The sequence below is a fragment of the Opisthorchis viverrini genome (assembly GCF_000715545.1).
Source record: "Opisthorchis viverrini unplaced genomic scaffold opera_v5_23, whole genome shotgun sequence".
NCBI lineage: Eukaryota > Metazoa > Platyhelminthes > Trematoda > Opisthorchiida > Opisthorchiidae > Opisthorchis > Opisthorchis viverrini.
Window position 1 is genome coordinate 952,750 of NW_008751679.1, and position 24,718 is coordinate 977,467.

The 24,718-nt window shown below is 44.2% G+C and overlaps 2 protein-coding genes across 2 annotated transcripts in view; one reads left to right on the top strand and one right to left on the bottom strand.

The window, feature by feature from the left end:
• Nucleotides 1-530: 530 nt before the first annotated feature.
• The window catches only part of T265_02020 (hypothetical protein), a gene marked incomplete at both ends in the record, with an annotated part of 31,402 nt that continues 7,214 nt past the window's right edge, over nt 531-24,718 (top strand). The window contains 10 exons of the mRNA XM_009166168.1: nt 531-659; nt 698-778; nt 850-910; nt 946-1,088; nt 1,129-1,287; nt 1,321-1,414; nt 7,334-7,461; nt 14,830-14,984; nt 22,110-22,369; nt 24,560-24,702. Of these exons, the coding sequence (XP_009164432.1) occupies nt 7,342-7,461; nt 14,830-14,984; nt 22,110-22,369; nt 24,560-24,702 (678 nt within the window). The remainder of the gene's footprint in view (nt 660-697; nt 779-849; nt 911-945; nt 1,089-1,128; nt 1,288-1,320; nt 1,415-7,333; nt 7,462-14,829; nt 14,985-22,109; nt 22,370-24,559; nt 24,703-24,718) is intronic.
• T265_02019 (hypothetical protein) lies at nt 19,925-22,233 on the bottom strand (the record flags this gene model as incomplete). The annotated part of the gene is made up of 2 exons (XM_009166167.1): nt 19,925-20,263; nt 22,159-22,233. The coding sequence occupies 2 exons, from the start codon at nt 22,231-22,233 to the stop codon at nt 19,925-19,927; spliced, it is 414 nt and encodes a 137-aa protein (XP_009164431.1).

Here is a 24,718-nt window from a genome sequence, read left to right on the forward strand (position 1 = left end):
CGACCTTTTTCCTACTTGTGCCCTATTTGAACTAGGCTTGGCTAACAGGTTTTCACCGTTGACCCGGCAAAGGCAAGGTGGGGACACGGTAAGAAGGTTCCAAATCTGAGAGCGCACAATTTCGTTATGCGAAAATTTTTATCATTTCGGGCAGTTGCTGCATTGAATAACCTTCCTCCGACGGTTGTCCGAGCTCCTTCTGGAACCCAATTCAAAGCACTATTAAACACTTATGCGAGTCCTCAAGCTGGCAAGCATACTGCCCCGCACTGAGAACTGAAAGAGCAGTGCTACACACTTTTTCACTTGTGCCTTTCAGGTGAACGACAGCCGCCGAACGACAAGAACAAAACCGACCCGGGAAACTTGGGCAAAAGCCTCGATCCTGTGTATCAATCCGTGAATCCGTGAGGCTTTATTTGGATCCACTTTGATGTTTTAATGGACAATATTTTGTTGTGCTCATGGCCTTGAGGGCGGGCAAATTATCGAGGCTGATGAGATTCTCCTAGGTGTGTAGTTCCAAATAAATGAAGGCGCTTATACTCATTGGGGGATATGGGACGCGGCTACGGCCGTTAACTTTGAGCATACCAAAACCGATAGTGGAATTCTGCAACAGACCGATGCTCTTGCACCAAGTTGAAGCTCTCTTGCAAGTGGGGTTTTATTTCCGATTGATCCAAACTGTATGCAGGTGGACATAGATGAGATCATACTAGCAATCAACCGCCAGGCTGCTTCACTGGAGCCTTTTATTCGAGATTCGTGTAAATCGGTAAGAACCTGCTCTAACTGTTAAAAGTGTATTCTGCGGGCTCACTAAAACCTAACACATGCCATATTCAGGTTCTGCGCGAGAGGGACGTTAAGCTTACATTTTCATATGAAGATGACGCTTTAGATACGGGTATGTCTCTCCTTTCCCATGCTTTACGTGCATAGCTGGTCCACTCGCCCAAGCTGCTCCTTACTTGCTCGCGAATGAGGAGTCATTTTTTGTTCTCAACAGTGACATAATATGTAACTATCCCTTCAAAGAGATGCTAGATTTCCACTTGCTTCATGGCCACGAGGGAACAATGGCCGTAAGACTGGTCGTGTATCTATAAATCTGACAATCTTTAGGTAACCAAAGTTGATGAGCCCTCGAAGTACGGCGCTGTCGTTCACAATGACCAAACGGGACTGGTGAAATTCTTCGTTGAAAAACCGTCTGAGTATGTGGCTAATCGGATTAACGCTGGACTTTACATTTTTCGGCCGAGTATTCTGCGTCGGGTTCAAGTAGGCTGCGTACCATTTTTTGTCATCCTCTAGAACAAACCAATGTCAATAGAGACCAGTGTCTTTCCTGCGATGGTTCAAGAGGGCGAGCTCTACTGTATGGAATTCAAAGGTGTGCTTCTTTCCTGTCCATTATTCTCATTTAATGAATTATTTTTGATGATCATTTTTTGTTGTGATTATCAGATTTCTATCATTGGATACCCCACATCTTGCAATGTTGTCTCGGGATTTTTCACCTAAAGCTAACGTACTTTTATCGGGTGACACATGTCAGGTTTTATCGAAAAAAAACTACTCTTTTCCGGAGGTTTTCATCAGGTTGCCTGTGTATCTGAATCTCTTTTCACTGCCATTGATTTGTGGTAATGGGAACTTATCGGATGGATTGAAGCTGCAAACTAACTTGAAAGAAAGTCTGGAGCTGTGTTTGTAAAGGATACGGTAGGCCCGACCCTGCAACTTACAGTCCAGAGTCATGTCGTTTATTAGCCGATCAGTTGTCAACATTTCTTGAACATCGTCTATGGAACACATTTCGGAGACGAGGGTCCTGTATAACGAACCTTTCACTAGCAATAGACCTTTGAAACAAAGAACTTGACCGTGGACGCCAGGCTTATATTATTGACCTTGATCGCATACAATGCGGACTCTTACTAAGAAGACTGGCTGGTTACAACACCTATGGTTTACTCTTATAAACTTTACGCTGCCACCTATAAAATAGAATTACTACGCTTCGGGCTAGTGGAAACCTGTTTGAACTACCACCCGATTCGCGTTGAATATGCCCTTTGAGGAGGGAGTTAATGGCTCAAATGAAATCGGGTAATACAAATTTTACAACATGGCACCAATAAGTTAGTTCTGAAGTTTCCCATACAGATTCCTAGAAAGCTTTCAACGGCATCGGCCTACACGAGGTTGAGTAATCATGTGTTCACGTTTCAAATGCCAGCTATTCTAAACCACCAATCCCCAAATTGCACAGCCTTGCTAGCACTTCAAACTTCAAAAGCCGTGAACTAAAGATCTTCCGGATTGTTGTCGTTATTTTATTGCTTTCGAGTTTGTTGCGGATGAAACTTCCAACACCTGGATCATTTCTGAATCAGCGATAACACCGTGCAAACACCGACTAGATACACACCTGCGGGAGCTGTATTATGACGTTGACCAATCAAATTAAGCAAAAACACTTAGCGTCAAGCTTCTGCACCCTTTGCAATCTTAATACACACCTGCGGGAGCTGTATTATGACGTTGACCAATCAAATTAAGCAAAAACACTTAGCCTCAAGCTTCTGCACCCTTCCTGTGCAATCTTATAAATTCAGTCTCAGTAGCACCGAGTTAGACGCGCAACACTTTTCACAGAGCGACAGCAATTCATCACTGTCATTTAGGTACTCCGGTCTACGCAACTTACTACCCAACCTCCATATGGTACGAAAGAATTACTCGTTTGTATTTGGGTACGTTATGACCTGGTAAGTAAGAATTTAAATTCTTCACCTGTAACACTTGGTGTTTTGCTTCCATGCCACTTAAATGAAACACGATGACTGAGATGCTGTCATATTTCTTAAGCCCAGACAGGGCTTAGGAAATTCAGCTAGGGCTGGATTCGAACCAGGGTAAGTAGACGTAGAACTAACCACATCAGTAGGCTTGTTTATGTGGATAACGTGGATAACCACCAGTTCAGACCCAAGTACGAATAGATGGAGTAAGCCTGTGCAGAAGGCGCACCAATGCACATGATTTAAGTCGCCACTCTATTGTGGCTTACCGTAGACCAGGCACGCTCTTATCAGTGCAGCCACTCGTACCTGACGATCTGCCACCAGATCTGCACAGTCTTGTTCCAGACACTGCACATATCAGGCAGACTGCATGCTTAGATAATCGACGTCTAATATGACAATAAACAACCAGGCCAGCATTTGTTCTTGACGGCAAGTCCAAATCCGATACGGATCCGAATTGTTGTCTCTGCCCAAACCATCGCGATCAGCATTGCTATATGTGTGCCTCCAGTTTTGGTATAATTTCGAACTGCCTTATTGTAAGTTTGGTGCTTGCACCACGTAGAAGTGATCTTCAAGAGTCGGTAATCAAATGCTTCTACCTCCATTCATTCTACGGCGATACGCTACTACTTGTAGGGATTCTGTACCATAAATACTAGTGTAACTTCTGCCAATTTTTTGTCAAATGTTGTGTCAACCATACGCCAACTTGTTATGGAAAGCACGTATGAATAAACACTGAGATTCTGAATGAACCTAAAATACCGGCTATGTGAATGTGGGATGTTCATAGTCCAAACGTTTTGGACACCAGTCCCTGCTCAATACTGCCGGTGCGTCAGCGATGATAAATTTGTGTATTTGGAAGGAGATATTAGCGTCAAAGTTTACGCTGATTTCTCAAGAGCAACCAAATCCCTTAAGTTGGTCAAGTTTTGAGAATGCCTCAGAATTGCTCTCCTCGGAAGCAGCTATCAGGAGGACGACGACATGCGCTGGGAACGCACGAATGCGTAGTAAAATCATACAGGTATGCGTTTGTATATGTGGTGAGATTTAGTCAGTCGGTTTTCCACGGTGGAGGTTTTTCCCCGGAAAATTGACAGGTTAACTGAGTGCTTGTCCATATTTCATGTCGCTGATCCAGTTTGGACTGTAATTTTGACCATTGAGTAATGAACATGTGATGGCGCTAGAGGCGTGAATACCTGATCTGTTTACAGAATTTTGCCAGTTGAATGTTAGATCTATTTTGTGTTTTTCTAAAGTCCATTTCTACATGTCATTTACAGTTATGTATTATCTGATCTGTTTGATCTATAATTTTCGTATTTACAGCCAATCAACAATGACAACTTGACCAACATAAATTCATCGATAAGCCACTAAATTCCCATTAGTAAACCGTCTTGCTCATGAAGTGTGACGCAATTCGTTGATCGTGTTTGCTGATGAAATTCACAGATAGGGTTCCAAACTGGATAAAACTTGCCCATTGGCTGCTGGTTTATCAGGTTGACTGATTCGTGGTCGTCCAAAAGACCGTTCTGAAAGTGGTTTTTCGTTCATATTGAAGCAAGAACAAGCAGAATTTATCTGTAACAACTTCCATGGAACGAATAAAATCCACGTAATATTGGAAAATACGAACATTTTGAGGCAGATTAGTCCACTCTACACCTACCGATGTGGATCAAGGATAAATTGTGATCCACATGGTCTATCAATTAAGCTTTAGGAAATCGCAGGTATTACTTCGTTATCTTTTGGTGCCACTCTGACTATTACACTCAACAATTGAAAGCCTGGCATTTGTTGTGAGGCATCGCATGACGTTTTCATGGATAAGCTAGGCCAGCTTTTATCTCGCTTCGAATTACAAAGACACTTTACTTTGCATGACTCGACCGTTCCAGGAAGTGAGCTGTTTAGCAGGACTGCTAGCTACACAACTCCGTACTCGGTATTTGATTGAGAGCACGATACTCTGAAGTATTCTTCGCATTGGGCCCACCAATATTGGGCTGACGCTTCACGATTGTCCTATCACGCACCAATCAATTGACCACGCTCTTGCGGACTGCTCAGTTGTCCAGCTCATAGAAAGTATCAGGTGTACGCACCGGAGGTTATCAACATTGTTGATTTTTTGAACATTTCGCCCACCACAATCGAACACAAAGCATTTGTCTCACCAGACAGTACTGACGTCTGGTTTCTGGTAGTGTTTTTTAGTTCAAAATCTTGCAGTTCTTTGGGGGTGGCTTTTTTATCAATCTAATGTCGAATTTTACTGTGCCGGTACAAGGTGGAGAAGGGATTGGACAGAGGCCAGTATGTACACATACATATCCCCGTTGTGTAGTTGATACATCTGCGCAGCACACTTGCAAAGTATTGCAGGACAGATGGAGGCTTGATAGGTTGAGAATTTGTCTAGAGTCAAGTATGTGTTCGACGCTGTAAGGCAGTTTTTAATTGTAGAAATGTACGAAGTTGCCAAGGCTATGAGGAGATCAAGTCGTTTAATGGGCCACCATGAGCTTTCCAGTCCGTATCTGCAATCAGGAAATCGTGTTTTGGAACTTGAATGAGGTTTGATTGCAACTGGTAATGAATTTTACCTGTGACGCTTAAACCTGCAGACGCATTTGGAACGCATACTGCAAACAATGGTATAATGAGAGGGTATCTTTTGGGGAAGGTAGCGGGAATTCTTGGGGGTATGGTAGCTAATAGTATGTAGGCATTATTGACGTTTCTATTCAAGACAAGCGATACTCGCTGAAAAGACTTACCTACCGATTCACTGCGGTAAAGACAGTAGTTGAAGAGAAATGAGTGTGTTCGCATCAACAGCTGGGTAAGAAAACCCCGGAGAGGCATATGTTTACAAGGTATTTACGCAGAATTTTCTAGTAATGGGTTGATTGGCAATATAATAAAAAGTTTATTTCTGTTGTTTAAGAACCTAGTCTACAAGCTGGGTTATCCCTCCAGTGAGACTGTCCAAGTTTTGCGTACAAGGAACGCCACACCACTAAAAAGAAGCAGTGACAACAAGATGTGTTCACGGTCCCGGATATTTATGGGAATAAGACAACAGTTGCATTTGTTCTAGTATTGGCCTGTAGCCTTTCACAGCCAGTCGCAGTCTGCAAGCTAACAGAGGACTTTCAGAGGACGATAGCACATCACCGTTGGATCTGATCTATCTTTCTCCTGTGGTTGTTCAGAATCAGAGTTTTCGCAGCTCTCCTGGTCAGACAATAAGAGACGTTTGGCAAACAAGTCACATCGTTTAGGCATAAAAATGTGCATCTTTTGAGAGTTATTGACACATTTGCGTTTATTGTAAGTTGCTGGGGTAATGGTTACGTATTCATCTTACATATCAGGTGCCAAGCATGGCCAAGGAGGTGCACTACTGATGAGCCCTAGTGAATGATAGACTCGAGTTCATTTCTATCCCTCATCGATGTTGCTCAACCAGATTGATTGCACCAGGAGAAGAGCGGGACTATTCAGACCGATTGTTGGCTTAAGAAAAAACCGTGAACTGTTAATCAGCTCATAGCATCCGACACTAAGGTCTGTCGTGCAAAACCCCATCCCCACAAGATAGCGATAGGGAGCGCTTCTTCAGAAAGGGATCTTTGTTATGAGATTTTAATGCAGTATTTCAATGAAGCGTCACTGACAACCTCAATCGTTTCTGAGTAACGTGCTGGGACCAAAACATCGAAGGTCAACATCCCCAAACGGAAATTCTTATTGTTAGTGTTAGGAAAGTAGAGATTTTTCAACTATGGATTCATGTTATAAGTGGAATCAACCTGTGCCCAAAAACTGAGAACTGTGCAGCTGTTTTGTCGTCCTTTTGAATCATCAGTCGTGCACATCTTACGAATCTCCGAGGAGCCGCCACTCCATTCTCATGATTGAAGATCGAGTCGTTCGGCCACTAGCGGGCAATCAGCAGTGATTAACTCAGTTAACCCACCTACGGGATGAAATATCAGCTGGAAATTTGCCATGCTCTGCTGCCAGAGCGATCCTTAGCCAGCAGTAATCGTAACTATGATGGATGTTATCCCTGTGTGACGCATTCACTAATACAACATTAACTAATTATTCTTCTGTTTGTCCTGCCAAGTATTACCTAAGCTCCGATCTTTTCACTGATGCTCATTGTAGGTTGAAGGCCAATAAACACTTATTAACCAGCCATTTGACAGAAATGGGCCGAATATCGTACAACAGCATGATGAGGAAAACATTGTAATCTTGATTTGCCTTCTACAGTGTTCGTTTGAACTTACCTACCGGAACACAAGTTTTGCTATTTCTGAGGCACTTACCCTGACCATTCTGTCATCTCATCCCTGTTCACATGGTATAAGCATATTAATATGTTCAAACATTTTCCCATGAAATGTTCGATCCTTATTTATTGATGCTTCCTTTATCTGAAACAATGCTCCAATTCCTTGTGACTTATCTCTTTAAAGGATTCTGGATGGACATTGGACAACCAGCTGACTATTTAGAAGGCGTTCGTTTATACTTAGCTCACCTATCCGAACAAAAATCTCTAGCTCTAAAAACCCTCCCGGATCTCCTTGGAAACGTTATGGTTGTAAGTCTTGTTTCACCAGTATGTTTTTGTGTGACTTTATCATATTTTATGTGAAGGGTTCCAAGTACGTTAAGTATCGTTCACGGAATACTGTACGTAGGTGACAATCAGAGGATTCTTCAGCAACTTACAACCCCATACGGATTATATTGTCAGCGCTTGCACTGTCGTTGGCATGTGACAACTGACGGAGTATTCGGTTGTCTTAATCTTATGAAATCTGCTTTGGCGCCATCACTGATTGTCCAGACGTATTCGCGATACGACAGGAGCAGATAATTTCTTGACTGTTGCTCACGCACCCCGGAGTAGTACAAACATACTGACGAATAACTTTCCCTTGTTCATTTTAAAATGTCAGGTTTTACTTGATCAGTGAGGCAGCTTTGTGGTTAAAGCGCGAACTTACTAACCGGAAGGTCCATGGCTCAAACCCAACCCAGGCATCACGACTGCTTCTGTCTGGCTCAAACCCAACCCAGGCATCACGACTACTTCTGTTCAGGCTTGGACAACCTAGCAGTATATCAGCCTTAGTGCTTCTTTTAGGTGACACGACAGCTAGGCACCGAAAAGGCGCTACACCCGAACAATTACTCATTTTTTCTACTAAAGTGTTTCCATCTTGTTTTATGTTTGGAGTTGAGGTCCGAAACCTGATCGCTTAGATAACGGAAAGCGAGCAGGCTACCCAACTGCTGAGTATGAGAAGTTCCTAGGCTAGATCAACATTTTACAGAAATCGCCCGCCATTTTTTCGCATCCAGTTTGCTTGCTTTAGAAAGCCGGAAATACTTTAGACTGGTGATTCTTATAGGTATTCGAGCTCTAAAATTTCCCTTTCTATTCTCTTCACCTCTATTCGTGAAACACTTTCCCATTGCACCTCTAGATCTCGTGTCAACAAACGCTTTGTCCATACACACGACCTTAGGTTCGCATTTGATAGAATTCTTACATTCATCACGTCGTTCCACTCCAATGAGAATGAAGTTTTGCTCTACATTTGTGATGGATCAGAGGGTTAGCTTGAGTGGGTGGACTGAGGACGATGCATAATCTGCTTTTCGTATTGGCATCTAACAGGGAACCGAAGTTACAATCGGTAGGTCGGTAAGCCGCAAGGGGTTGTACAAAAAGACACACGCTTCACCCTATGTGCTTAATCTTGCTTTATTTTACGATGTCCGACTGATATTATAGGATGATTTAGTTTCGGGATGTTACGTATTTTTGTTGCCTAAAGTTGGCTTTCAGAGACCAGGTGGACGCATAGAGTAAGACCTAGATCTGATTCCAGTAAATAATCTGGAATCCTGGGTGGGGACCTCACTTGTTCACTATACTGATCAGGTCATCGTTACCGTTCGAGACAGCAGTGCCCATCTGGTCACAATCAATGAGCTAGTGAGAGTTTGCGGAGCTTCTTCCAGGAGCTTGAGCTTCTCCGCTAAAGTGAAGCAGAGTCCCATAGCCGCCGAATCCTATATTATGTCGAGCTTGCGTCTCCCTCTCTGACAAAAAGTCCAGTGTGCTGACTTGGGTGTGAAGCGCTAGGGTATCATTAATGTGGGTTAGTGTCCGACATAAACCGATGCTTTTTCTTTCCCGTAAGATCATCATAAGTTTCGTGGTGTGGCATTACTTGTGAGGCGTTCGCTCACGTCAACACATCTTATGAGTGAGTGTTTAACGCTGCTTATCTTCATTAACCCTTCTATCCTCCTGGTAGCCACTGGTGATGCACACCTTAGAATTATGACGTTTGTTGTGTTACCTTGTGATCGTGCAGCGCGTCATGACACTTGCTGGGTATGCGTTTAGGCATCGCCCTGAATCGAAGTTTGGCATGCGGTACCAGCTTTGATAGGGTATTGAGTCGAAATGAGGAATGCCCAGAGGAGCAGTATTTTAGTGCTTTCTATTGAATTATTGAACGGGGAACCATTGTGATTTTGCTGAAGGCAACGTGAAATGTGCTTGCTTGAGTCACGTTTACCGATTCGGTTGTAGCACTTTTTCTAAGTGAGAACCTTGTTTAATATCTATTTGAATGTCTATTAGTCACAAAGCACTTGTTGGTTATCCAGCTGGTGATATCCTTACTGGTCTTCAGTATCGGCTTACTTGACCAACCTCAACTATATCTCGTACAATCCAGAAAGTGTTTATTGTTACTGAAGCTAAGTTACTAACATAGATATCCCATTGAATATCATCGATTTTCCCTTCCATATTGCTACGGTAAAGCAGTGAAATGGGACACTGCGACTGAAAAATCTATACTTGCAGACAGTGGTGCTCCCATCGATGAAAAATGAACTTTCGATCTCGACACGGAAATGCAAAAATTAGAAAACTGGCGTAATTTTGTTACGGTCGAATGCGAACTTCAGTTGCTGGTTCGACACATTTGTAAATAGTAAACCTCAACGAATGTGCAAATTTAAAAACCGAGGTCATACTGCGATCAAAAGACATCAAAAAGACAGGTCAGCCGTTTACTCTGATGAATCAAAGAGGCGAACGACAATTTAGTTTCAATATGGGAGGATCCTGCTGACCATTGGAGCACCGGATTGTGACGTTTGCGTAGTCTTTCAACGTTTCTTATCCGATCTGCTGCATTACGGGATCGTGTCACGATGGGCCTTGGTGAAGGACCTCCAAAACCAGTGCTTCTTTGACCAAAAATTTTCTCTGTAGATACTTTTGGCCCTATTATTTCGTGCTAATCCTGTTTGCCTGCAGCAAACAGCATCCTTTTGCCCTTCGGTGAATACTTGCTCACCTGCCTATCCAGGCTCAACTCAAAGCCTGTATGAATGCCGGTATTTTATTGTATGCGTTGATGAAATCAGTGGTTGAACGAGCCTCTATTGGTTGCCTGTTCACCGGTATTTTTCAGTAGTTGTGCTCACGGTTCACTCTTCATCCTCTTGCCTCGTTGCAGTGGCCAAATGAGGTCAATATGCGCCCATGCTGGTGCTTTGTGTTATCACACTTCCACACAATTGTCTTTGAAGACTCGTAGAGGTCGTGTGTTAAAATTCCGTTTTTTGTAGGCTGGACAACGGTCTGAACTATTTCTGAGCGGTAGATGACTAACATTTGACTAGAGCCCTACAAGAAAATCTTAGGCACACCAACGTCTTGTGGGGCTCGTCACTGGCCTTTTTGAGCGGGACTACTAAATATATGAGAGTTTATTTCATGTATCCCTGCACCGGATTATGCGTCTGTTGTAAAACATCGAATTACTGTATACTGCCATCCCTTGAGCTTAGGACTGTATTCAGTAGGATAAGCATATACCTAGCGTCTCATTCAAGATGGCTACATCATTTATCCTTCTTATCCTATTACTTCGACTATACAAACCGAACTTTTGTCATTAGTTTCAAGATCGTATGTGATTCAACTCTTAGGATTGCTTCATCCCATTTGCACTTTGGTCTTGTTACTTTTTTCAGTTTAAATTCGTAGTGATGTTTCACGATCAACAATCTCTAGCCTCACATTGATTTACGCAGTTGGTGTCCAGACATGTGTGAGCACAATGGGTGGGCAAGCAGTTGAAAAATTCACTTGTCTCTTATCGCGTTCTGTTTGTTTTCGGTACCACCCATGTGATATCATTGAGAGGACTGTGTGAGAGAGTTTTGATGTCGTACACGATCTTTTCAGTCCAGGTTGAAAAAAGTCAAGGTCAAATAGGCAATATTCTGTTCCAGCGTGCCCCCCCCCCCTCCGAGTTGCATGACAGAAACACCGAAAAGGTGTCATGACCCATTTTTTTCGTTAAACTTATGTGCACCATGATAAATTGCCTTACCTACGGCAAGTGATAATCTAGGAGAAATCGTTTATGTCCAGCTGTTTTATTTCGGTTATCAGATAAGTTCATATCACGCTCCCTTTACACTACTTACACTACTTAACTGCGAAGCATACACAGAGGTAATAAGTGGAAAACGAATGCTATTCGTTACGTGGCGTCTTCAGTAATGTTGCTGGAAAATCACACAAGCTGTGGTTGTGTGAGGATATTCCCATTCATTTTAAATATAACTTAATGTCAATGCCATCCACTGCGCACTTAGAGGGAGATACAATGGTGTGCTCATCATTAATTGCATGCGTTCGCTGCACAGTGATTCTCTGTGTAGACTGGGTAAGTCTTGACGAAACTGAATGTTGCGAACTTCCCTGTTAAGTTCCGCTCTATTTGTCCACCGAGGGCTGTAACACCAAGATACCAACAGGGCATCCCTTAACTCCCATCAAAATCAACTCTAGGTGCTCCTGGAGATAGTTTATCCCACCCAACAGAGAATCCTAATACTAGACAAGTACGGTCATCATCGTCAACCACAAACCGTTTACAAGTTGGCCAACGGTTCTAGTTGCCAGAGTTTTGTTCACTGGTGAATAGTGGAATGGCGTGAAAGAACTGCGCACTCTGACAGTTCAAAACAGGTTGTGACCGCGTATGGGTCGAAACGTGTCCCTTAACGGCGGACTGGCGAAAATGTTGAGCTATGCGTTGTGGGCTTCATATTGGACACTGAAATGACACTGGGTATATGACTAAGCCATGTCTGTTAGTGTCTATCTTACCTTAAGGATCTTATGGTTTCATTCGTACACGGCCATTGCAGTTGTCCTCCGCTGTAGACTGAACAAGCGTGACCCCTTTTAACCAGGCCCAGATGATAATAAAGGTGCCAGTTCCACAACCAATGTGGTCTTCTTTGGAGAACAGTGTTTTGTTGATCTTATTGGAATAGGACAGACATATCTGGCAACCACTAGACCCTGCAACATTGTAATCGTCCTGGGTGTGTTACTTTACTTTCTTTTTTAACTCACTTCAAAATTTATTGGACACCAAGGTATCGAAAAAAAAATCATTTCTCAGGATTTCAGAATTCACCGCCTTCTGATCCCGCATGCGACTATTGTCAGAAGGGATGGCCCTTCAGGAGAACTCTTCAGTTTATCCCACTGGATATTTGGCTGTCCCCGATCGGGAAGTTAATTTCTCGAAGAGACCAGTCCCAATAATGACCGCTTTATTTTGGCCCCATGGAACAATAAAAAATTGTCTTTGTCGTGCTGTAGTGAACAGCCATGCCACATTTGAACCAACGACCGTGACTGAACTGCTTGAAGTTGACCTGAGGCCGTCTAGAAAGTTCCGCGAAAATGGCTTGCAAGGCTTTCATGCCATGACCCTCAAGTCAAAAGACTGTCGGTAACAGCTACTTTAGCCTGAATCCAGCGCTACTGAGGAATGCCAAGATTTCCCCGTTTCCAAGCGCAGAAGCCCTCTCTGTCCCATGTGGGCAACCGTCGGCGAACGCTAGCAGTAATCGTTTTGAGCGATCATCCTCAATGATGCTGATGACACCGAAACCGATGCCAGTAGGTCCGCATGCGTAGTGCTCAAAAGCATCATGATTAGATTTAAAATATTACAGTCGAGCGTTTATGGGTATGAACGGATCATGATGGTTTTGTATGTGGGCGTGCAGCATATGGCGTGTTGGAATTACGTTACTCCGTGAGTGCGGACAGAAACATATGTATAACAGTTTCTTATAGTGGAAGAAGGAAGATTTAAAGAGATAGATGTTGAAGGAAACCACTTACAAGGCTGCTGAAAACTCTTTAATAGTCCATGACTGGTTTCCCCCTCTTGAGGCTCATCAAAGTTTTCAGCAACTTTGTGAGTAATTTCCTCTAGGAGAACGTCATGCGATATCTCGAATATCGTATAAATGTAACGTCACGTGGCCTCTGTGCAACACATTCAGTTGGATGACATCGTAAACGAGAGATTCAGTTGAGTCTCCTGTGAAAACCGAATTGGTATTCAAATGGGTGTATTTGGAGAATATACCAAGAGAGATTATGGTGCAGTTATCTCTTCCGCGAGGTTTCCTGTCATAGCGACAGATTCTCATTTCTGGACGTTTTTCCACTAAAATAGACGGGTATACCTTTTTACCATCCAAACATTGTGCGCAATCCACCATCAGTACACGCCAACAGTCTTGTCTCAGTCAGCTGATAGCTGTTCCAAGCACCCCAACCAGTTTCGCTCTGTCCAATGTTCAGATTATCAACCCACATATTTATTATTTGGAGCTCTTCCTTCTAGATTGACACCAGTATACACGAATGGAACGGTGGTCTACGGTGCGTATTCCACGATCTCTCCGGAAGGAACAGTTTGTGCCCGATTGTTTGTTCAACAGCACCTCGTGTCAGTTTGGAACAAGCTCTGTCACCTAGATAATCCGAATGCTTAGCATGGATAAACGGACATGGGTCATTTAAAATCCACGCAAACCACCTGCACATACTGCGGGTGTCAAGCAGTCGGTTTGTATTCTCTTCAGCTATTGGTAAGGATCGTAAACCAACGAACTGAGCCGTCAAATGAGAAACTGAGTTTGCTGAGAAATGTCTGTCGTCATCAGTTTGTTGACACCGACGATCGCTTAAAGCCAGGTCTGCCGGGTCGCATTGGTCGTGGTAACGCCAGTTGAAGTTGATCTTACTGAGAATGTTTCAGAAGGAGATAGCACTTAAAAGATAAACATTGTTTTTTTAATCCGACTAAATAGTCTTGCGTGTATTTGCTATCCCGTTAGTGCGGTATTCATTCATCAACTCCTAAGTGCATTGACACTTCGTGGTGCCGTATGTGTGGTGCATATAATTGAATATTGCATCGTCATCATCGACAGCACAACATCAGCGTTCGACGCTTCCGCTTCACCGCCCCACAATCGTAATTTATTTGAAAGCCTTATTGTGAAGAACGGAATGAAAGTAGATGGGGATAGGAATTAGTGCTAGGTTACCACAACCAGTTTCTTGCACTACCAGACACTCATTCAGACAACCTAAATAGAAACTGAGAACATGGATGCTACTGATATCGATTAACAGCCATATCTTGCAGTTTATGCAAAGACACATCGAGGGGATCACGCGAACCCAAACCTGGAAGGCGAGTCGTGCCAAAGACACACAGGCTTTTCGTATTCTCTTTCATACCCCTCTGTCAGTTCAAGGGCTGGCCACCTCTCTGCTTCCGCCATTCTGAAATGAATACGGAAAACAATGACTCGGTTTACACAATGCATGACAAAACCTACACAGTTTTTGGTGCGGGACACATTCTGGGACTGAAATCCCTGTTGCACAACCGAACACTCGCTTTCTGGTTGTCTCGCTGTGGATTCGCTGGCAGTAGCCTGCACGATCTTCCGCTCTGGGAAAACGGTTATGGAAAACCTGAACACGCTTCAATTTGACTGCTCATAATGGTCATGTCTCACTATCATTCAACAGAGAGATTTATTTATATGCCAAATTTGCAAATGGGACCCGAACCTCGAAGATTTGTGCAGTGACCTCGTCTGTCGCACTGCGATCGAAACTTCCAAGATACGTAGGACTCTACATAACCTCGAATGCACCTTCTGCGATTGTAATTGGCGTGTTCAGTGACTGAGTGTCCAGAAACATGATCTTACCCTTTATGGGTGCAGAGTGTATGAAAGGACTTTGGTCGATTCGTAAAAAAACACCTCGGCCTTCTTTCTCTCTTAGAAGAGGAAAAGAAAGTTGTCTACATATTCCAGTTGCATATTGCGCTTAGCCATCAGCTTGCAATGAAAACCAGGATTTTCGACACTGAAAATTTAAACTTTTGACTAGGTAGTGGATCAGGAGAATCAACGGGGTTTCTTTTAGCTTGAGAGTCAGGTGGACCAAAATATTAAACAAAAACAAAATATTATACCAGAACCCAACGATGAATATCACTCCCTTTAGGAAAGCATAGGCGTTTGGTTATCTTTTAATTTTCCGTAGTTGCGTGCTGACTGAATAAAACGCATGCGTGTAAAACGTCCCCTACTGGTGGGCGTACCGTCAATGGAAGTTAGTTTCGGTCCATTGAGATATTCGGAACCTTAATAACCATCGATTTTTGGGTCCAGTGTATCCATAAAATAATGACCGGTTTTGAGGTCGCATTCATTCGTGATCGAGTTGGGAGGGTCCAGTAAAATAAGTGGTCAGAGAGCAGGATGAGTGACTAAAACACTACAGACTCGAGAACATAAAAAACAAGGCAAGGCGACTACGCATTTCATTGGGACATCCGTTTCCCACATAATGACCATCCTCGTTCTACAAAATTCATATTTAATGAGAGGGCTGAAACTGGACATAGTTTACTCGTCGGCACCAGTAAACTGGGGACAAGATGGCCCAGGGGGTTAGAGCAAGAATTTACTGACCGGAAGTTCCGTGGTTCGAACCCGATCTCTGCCTCTCGAATCCCCCTATCTAGGCTTGGGCAACCTGGCAGTATCTCATCCCTCGTGTCTCCTTCGTGCGGCATGGCAGCTAGGCATCGAAAAGGTGCTACAGCCGAATGATTTCGATTTATGACTGATCAGCGTATTTCGCGCTATCGTACCTTGAACTACTAAGCTCAGTGTCTTGTCTCGTTCTTCCTGAATATGCTTGGTTGCCATTTACTTCGTATTGGATACCCTGCAGAATATCCGTCATTTGAGGTACCCGATGCTAAGTAGGAAATCTTCCTGCTCCTACCACAACCTGAATGCGGTTTGTGCGCATGTTTCACACTAAAAAATGACCGTCTGTTGTTCTCTCACGAGCTTTCTTGGTGTCACGAAACTGTTTCCTTTTTTCATCTGCACCACTTTCCGTCATCCGTTATGTCGTACCCAACTGACGACTGACCTACGGACAGCGTAGAGCACGTGCCTTACATACTTAAATAGATCGTGGTATAATTCAAAAAGCTGGGCCTTCCAGCCCTGTTGTTTTGCTTTGCAATTCATCATTCGAACACTAGCCGGTTCAGGTGACTGGAAGAATAAGCATGACTCTTCAAGAAGACTCAAAAAATAGATGGGTGTAAACGCTTATCTTACGCTATCGAATTGTTCGGCAGCCTTTTCTCAGTAAAAATCTGGCAACCACTGAGCAGATGTTTAAGAAAGACTTCTCTAGTTCTCAAGCGGTCAAGTTTTATTGCTTTAAAATTCCACCAGTTCTTTATCTACCCTTTTGAAAAAAGAATGTGTAGGTATCGGTAGATACATAAGAGCACACTACGGTCATTTCTGGAGTTTCAGCCTAACTGGGACTTATCAGAGCAGTGTAGCAGAATGAGTCATATGTCCCAGTGGTTGGCGGTTTTCAACGTCAGGCCACCACTGCCCACATTTGCGTGCATGTCGAATATAAATCACCATCCCGTGGATGGTGAAAAGTTGCGGAGGACACTTGACTGCTCTCTAGTTGTCAGACTTCCTGACACATGAGCTTGACGAACAGATCACTAGGCATCCTCACAACGCCAATATGTTGGTTATTGCCTTCGAACTGCAGTCTATTTTCGAGTCCCTTAAGGTGGTGTCAGTTTGATTCTGCTACTTGTCCGGGTTAATATTCGAGTATTTCACGATTTTTGAGATAACTTTTCAAAAACCTGAGCTTGGAGAAATCAGTTAACCAGAATCAGACTGTATTTCTCTCTTTTACGCTACACTTCCTAAGAGAAAATCTCCCAGAAGAAACGCTTCTCTTCGAGAAGACAATTCTCGCAACCCCTTCTCGAAAAAACAAATCACCTTGGTAAAACCTTGGTAGTGCGAGATGAGTTGATATTGTATGGCTTTCAGAGTACCGGATTCGTCTCAAAGTAAAATCATTACAATATGGTCAATACGATAGTGACTAGCCCAGTCGGCATACTTCGGTTAGTTGCTACATGAGCAAGCTGTTCTTAAACCAAGACGGCTCGGTTGATAGTTTAGCATGGCAGCATTCACCGCAGACGTTGAAGGTTGAGAATATGACTGAGCTAACTCAACATTGTTCAGCTTTGTTAGGTTGGTGACGATTGGTAAACTACATCTTCCTCACACTACCATTTTTTGTTTATTGTTCGACAGGCCATTTGCCGCCTGTTCACCATTCTTTTGAGAGAGGCTGATGACGCACGCGTGTTTGTATCACCACCAAGTAATAAAAGGTCAAATAGTGAGATGCAGTCATTCAGCTTATTCAACGATATACTTCGTTGGGTTTGGTACTGAAAGACAGTTACTGATATTCATTTATCCGGTAGCGCCTTTTCAAAAACCTTTAGCACCGCTGTCCCACTTGATTCATCTTAAATACACTGAAATTCTTGGGTTCATCCATATTTGGCTGTGCCTGACCATGTGCAGCTGCGCAGCCGGTAAGGATTAAGAATCAGGTAGGTTGCGCAGGCAGGACAACACAGTAAAACTCCCCTTCCCGAAGGGGTACAAAAAGTTAGGACTTGTGGCTAAAAAGCCCAGCATCAGTAAGCCTGATTAATGTAAATTTACCCGTCTACGATGTATGCTTTTATCAATGCAGAACCTACTACGTGTCTCCTGAACTTTAGGAAGTTCTGCGAACCGGGCGTTTTCTTCACTCTCACCTCATCATCATCGACAGCATGACATTAGTGTTCCACACAATGCTCCACTACCCTACGACCATGATTTATCTGAAAGCCTTATTTTCAAGAAAAGAATAAAAGTGGACGGGGTCTTAGAGCCAGCCTACCACAATCATTTCGAGGTGCCTACAACTCCAGACACTCAGTCAGGCAATCTGTATAGAAACAGACAACAAAACGCCACTGACATCGATTAGCAGCCGTATTTTGCACCGTCTCCAAAACCAGGCACAGTAAGGATCACGCGGTTCACATCCTGCAAGTCGAGTCGCACCAACAATACCCAAATGTTTCGTAATCTCCTTCATACTCCTCTGTCAGGTCAAGGGTTGGCCACCTCTCTGCTTTCGACACTGAATTTGTTCATAGCCACACCACTGTCGTTTGAACGGCCGTTTTCCTGTTCCGGCGTAATTATTCCGGCGAATCCACACCAAAGGGAAGCAATGGACTCGAGTTCGCTCTTATTAGAGCTCATCAGCAGTGCATATCCAATGGCCGTGCCGGGATTTAAACCCCGGACATCTGACATGCGAGGCGAACGTGTAACCACTACTCCACCAACGCACGTTGGACGCATCTGAATTATCACGTCTGAACAGGTGAACGTGTTCACACTTGAGCGATGTGATTGGTGTGCCGGCTTATTGAACGATGACCCAGTCCTGTTTTTCCTCATGCATCCCTAAGTAATCTTCTGATCCTCAGACCCTCGAACGGCTTGGGTTATTGCGGGCCCAGTCGTCTTGTTTGCACTTTATAGCGCTCCTTCCTCGTATTTCATCGTGTTTGTTAGGTGGCTCACGTGTGATTCTGCTTGATGGACATTCAAGTGCTGCTGGTGGCTTCTACAGTAACAGAAGAAATTGGACGTTCGCCACCTTGTCGAGTTGGGTATAGCACCGTTTGTACCCCACATTGCTTTTCATCACCTTTATGGGATAAACCGTCAGTTCTTTCTGCACTATTCCTTTTCGGTCTGCAGCTTACGTCTTGGGTATAATGGTCATAATGTATTCGGTTTTGGCTTGTAAGCCCACAAAGTTTGTGATACGTTTTACTATCCAGCAGTTCGTCGCACACCTTCAACAAGCCACGTGGTTTGTGCAACCAATGGAGCTGATCGATTGTGACAATCAAGGAACTGTGTTTTCTCCGTAGCCTCGGGGATTTTTTATGACAAATAGGAATTGACAAGGAAGACGGTAGGGAATGAAGTTTGTGAAAACACTGATTATTCGAAACCCCAAGGGAATCGCGGATACCGTACCTAGTTTCTCGGAGATTGTTTGGCTGCTTCAAATTTCGTTAGTTAGGGCACGCAAATCAGTCTCACTTCTTCGTTTGCCTCGATTATTCAGAGCTAACCACCACCACTCGGAATGTAAAACTGATACTTTTGATCCCACTACTATGCTCAGTAAATAAATGGAAATCGTTCCAGTTCCCTACTCCGTGGCGCTCCATCCATTTATCCTTTTCAGCTGGTCGTCTAGAGTGCACTGTAAGGGTGTCACAAAAACAAATTTCCTTAACCTTGCATCTGATTCAAGAGAGGGTGATAAGGCAGTAACCAACTATTTAAAAACACGACATCCTTTGGCACACATTGTACTAAGCGAGTACAATAAGTCTCTTAGAATGAAAGGAACCCAAGCTAGTAAACAGTTTATACAAGGTCGAGTTGTGGTTACGGTTCGCACTAAGGTTTGTTTTCCTCCATATATGGCCACGTGGGCCGCTATGAAATACCGGGAAAGTTTTAGTGTACGGCGTCGCAACCATATGGAAAAATAGCTGCGCCAAACGGTTTTCGCACATTTGAACATTAGGAGGCTGTTAAACAAGATATTCTAGAGCAGTACAGTGAGATTTAGGGACCTTAGCGATCAGAATTGGAACTTGAACCTATTTGGCCCTAACTGTAATACTGCAATAACATTCCTTAGGTGTGTAAATTCCCATTGGTTTGTTTTGATGAAACTTGCCGGATCGTTGCGGGGAAGATGGCTCAGTGGTTAGAGCGCGAAAGGGCCGTGGTTCGAACCTGACCTCTGCCTCTCGACTTCCCCTGTCTAGGCTTGGGCGAACTGGCAATATCCCAACCCTCGTGCTTCCTTCCGGCGGCCTGGTAGCTAGGCACCCAAAGGATGCCATAGTTGGACGATTATCTTTTTTCTTCATCTGTAAAGTAAATAACGCGAGATGCTCTTCTGATGTAGAGATTGATGGGTGAAAGTGCCGAAGCTGTATTCTCAATGAACCTATAAATGTCCCCTTCGAATGCACTTCGTTATTTTACAACGGTCTAATTTAGGACAGCCTATCGATTCCCTTCCGATTTTTCGGTGGGGGCATTTGCCTCTCCGAACACACTGCCAAAGGACCATCTTAACAACACGTTTACGCAAAACTTAGTTGTTTTACCTAACTACGAACGTTTATCCAATATGAACGCGTTTATTTTTAATCGGGTTAGAAATTAGCAACATGAAGCAGTAAGGTTAGAAACGCCATAGTTGAAACAATAGATTGACGTTTTCATCAGCGATACCAAGCCGGAGAAATACGGAATACCGATAAACTCAGCGCAGATGCCTCGGGTTCCTCTCTCCATGTCCAGAGTGCAACCGCTTGAGCACTTTACACTTTTCACTCTACAATTTATTTAGTAGCTTCTATTGTAACTTCTGAAACAGGTGAATACCCTCAACTGTTTTTACCACAACACCCCGCCTTAGAGATATTGTTCCAGAAAACTTCGTTTCCACTGATGATGGTCAATGGGACCTTTGCCTCTTCGGTTGTGGTTATGATAGGCACTACCTACACGCAAACAACGGCCAGTTTTGTTCGAATTCGGGTGGATTATTGACAGGCCTGTCCCGAGAAAAAAATGGGCAATAATAGAGCTACTAGACTGGTCAGCCGAGAAATAGACAACCGCGTTAGCCAGTATGTTTCCGACAGAATTGCACAATCTTCTAATGGGTCAACACTACGCTCATGTGTCGGTTGTCAAGGTGGTCGTAACTGTTTTATCACCAGGCGATTGGTAGCCAGACTCGTTACTGGATAGAACTATGTAATCAGTAGGCCTATGTGGATCTTGCCGGGATATACTCATAATATTCACATGTTAAGGACAACTGCCTTTTCAACCGTATAGACAGGAGAGTGGTTTGTGTTACTTTCTTGATCCTACTGTCCACCCGCGTGCATTTCGTTTGACTGACTTCACACTGAGGACTACTGATAAAACCTCAGCACTTTCGGTTTTTCGCTAAATGTTACTTCGCATGTCCAAATAAATCAAATTCTGTATTCGAATGAATGTCTTCCCCGTGTATAACTTAGTCTTGATTCATCCAATCACAATTTTGCAGCCTCGGTATCACCTAAACATGCTAACCACGTGTGAATGAGGTCTTAGGGCATTTTCTGCTGCGTCGAAAATTTGTTTCGTTGTCCTTACGTGACCTTAAATCCTGCAGTGAAACAGTAGATTACCGGAATAGAGAACCTTAAGCTATATCATTCAATCCGCTATTTTGATGAAATGTTGTGAGTTATAACAGATATGTGAATGAATCACTTCTTATTAACAGCAGTTTTAATACTCCTTAATTTCACCATACCAGTTGGCAGTCACATGAAGAGCACACCTGAAGAGCGAGAAAGTGATCCGCTCTGTCATCACAGAGTGGTCCGTGATTGTATCAGTGCTTTCAACTGAAATCCAAAGACTTCTACAATAATCACTATTCTGAGCCACAGAAGGGCATCTCACAGACCCTAGACAAAGCACTGTTCATTGGCTCGCGTCCAGAGTGCCCCGTCTTCAGTGAAAAATATCGCTGGATGGCCACTGGACTTGCGGTCATGGTCCACTGTAGCGACTTATTGACGATAACTGGATAACCTCGCCTGATGGCTTGTTTATTACCATGGTTACTTAACATAGTACTGCACTCCCGTCTTATCGCCACTTTACGCGGAACGAAATTCCTTTCCACTTATTGCTGTCCATCTGCAATCCACCTTGCATCCTCTGGATATATGCAATTTCGTCTCGCATTCACAAACCTTTCAGTAGTGGACCAGCTTCTTGGCCTTCGACTCACTTAAATTTCACCACTCACCCATTGTTTCAGGATCCGACCGCAAAAATTGGAAAAGATTGTCGTATCGGTCCGAACGTGACTATAGGTGCTCATGTGATCATTGAGGATGGCGTGCGCATAAGCAACTCAGCAATCTTCTCCAGGTCTGTCATCCGTTCTCATGCGTGGCTGAATAACTGCATCGTCGGATGGCGCTCCACCGTTGGACGATGGGTACGTTCCGGATGGCGTGATTTCTGTTTCATTCAATCAGCTTTTCAGGCAATCTGTGATTGGTTTGCGCTCCAACCGTAGTGGATGTCTTCCTTTCCTTGACAACTGGAGGTTGCTTCGGGAGTTAGTTCACTTTGCGAACACACTAGCATTGGGTGTTGTTTCTTTCAGTAATTCTTGAGTAAATGTGGGANTAAATAGGAATGGAGAGAGTGGGCATCCTTGACGGACACGATTTTGTGTGCGAATGCTCTTGGTGAGCTCTCCGTATACTCTCACACGTTCGGAAGTCTGAGAATACGAGGAACCAACTGTTTCACAAACTTCCAGGGCGTTCCCTGATGGACAAGCGTGTCAAGAAGAATACACCGGTCAATCGCGTCGAACGTGCCTTCGAAATCCAGGAATACTAAAATTCTGGGTCGTTTGTGCGTATACTTTTGTTTGAGCACATGACGGAGTGTGAAGATTTGGTCAACGCAAGCCCTACCAGGCAGAAATTTTGCATGCTGCTCTTGATCAGTGTTTCACGAGCTACCATTAGGCAATGCAGCACCAGTGACGCCAAAAGTCTCGTTACGATCGTGGTCAAGCTGATCTCTCTGTAGTTATCACACTCACTAAGAGCCTTTTTTGACAATGGGCACCGTCACCAACTCTCCCCAGTTGTACACACAGTCTCCTTTTCCAAAATGCGGGAAAACAGATCAGACAAGCGCTGATTGATGACTTCAACCCCATTTTTAACAATGCGGGTGGCGCTTGAGAGAACATTTGCAGTCGTGCACCTTCGAGGTCCTAGGGGCTCCACGTTCACCGTCCAAGGTTCTACATTAGCTGTGGGGTTTCAGATGAGTAGCAGCTGCTGGCCACGATAATTGTTGTGCGAAGTATTCAGCCCAATGGTCGTTCATGGTGTTTATGATGGTCCCTTCATTCTGATGGTTTCGCTCACGGGTGGTTTTCGGGGACCGGTCGCACGGATCAACTGAAATAATCTTCAAACATTCCCCGCTTCCTGGGCCCCTTCCTTTTTCTTCGCCTTTCGTGTCCACTAAACTACACGGTCGCCTTCCACGCTCACTCTCACTTGACACATGTGATGATTTGTCGTGACCGGCTGGGATATTTTTCTGAGATTTAGAGAGCGCCATTGTTCGGTCTGATACCCAGTGCTTGATTGAGCCTAGTAGCACCGTGCCACATGCAAATATCCCAGCACTATGCAAGGGGGTGGTGATCTCGTCCCAGTACAAATTCATATCTGACGGTGGGGCAGTTGGAAGAGACCCTGGAAGGCAATTCCGGTAAATTTGTCTAAGATCTGGATGTACCAGTCTCTCAGTTGCCAAGCGACTTGTCTGCACCTTACACGGCCTTGGAAAACAAAGGAAGAAACAACTCCGGACGAGCGCGTGGGGTCGGAATCCACAAATGTGTTGGAAAACGAGCGACAGTCAGTTATCGATCCGCGCTATCGGTATCTAATGTCAATGTGGTCGAGTTGAGTTCGTGACCGGTTCGCCCGGTCACTTAGAGCGATACCAACAACTACACATGCTGCCGCGGCAGCCTCTGGGTCGCCAGACTTGCGCAGTTGGAAGCGAGTGGAGAGTGATGTGTGTGTATCTCAAACTTTTTACTGATACACTGCACACATCAGTGTCAAGCGAGTCCAGTGTGAGAGCACAAGCAGCTTGTTGACCTGCTTGCTTCAGAGTGCAGACATTGATGGCAGCCAGATAGACTGGGCGCCGAGGCTTGACGCTTGATTTCACAATGTCTGAGGATGTCGGCGCCGGATGACACGTAAATGTTACTTGAAAAACCGATGCAGAACGAACTGAGTCATCAGTCTTAACTTCTGGGCCTCCAAGGGGAGAGTCATTAATGGGGTGGAGAGAGGGGGGGAGAAAGATTATGTGGATGAGAACGATAGGAGGCGTCAGCAGTAGCCTGTTTTCGCTTACCCGCCCTGCTGTTTGCCGCAAATAAGGTGACCGGCTGATAGCACCGCGCGACGTCTGATGTGGCACAAAGAAAATTGTTAGTTGTATCATGGTTGTACGCAAATACTGTCAGGGCGCTCACACCTACTTAGGGGGACGATTCGGGTTCTCAACCAAAGCCCTTGTCTCAAAAACCTAACCGCAAAGCAGTGGTGTTTGGCGGGAAATGCAAATGCATTACCATTCCTAAGGAACAGGTCGAACCCCTAATCTGGATTGCCAGCTGCGTGCGTTCGTCAGACCTCTAACCATTGACCAACCTATTATGATAGATTTCCAGTGTCACGCGGATAGTTCAGCGGGTCGCGGAGGTACACCAACCGTCACACTACGGTACACAGTGATATTTTATTCTA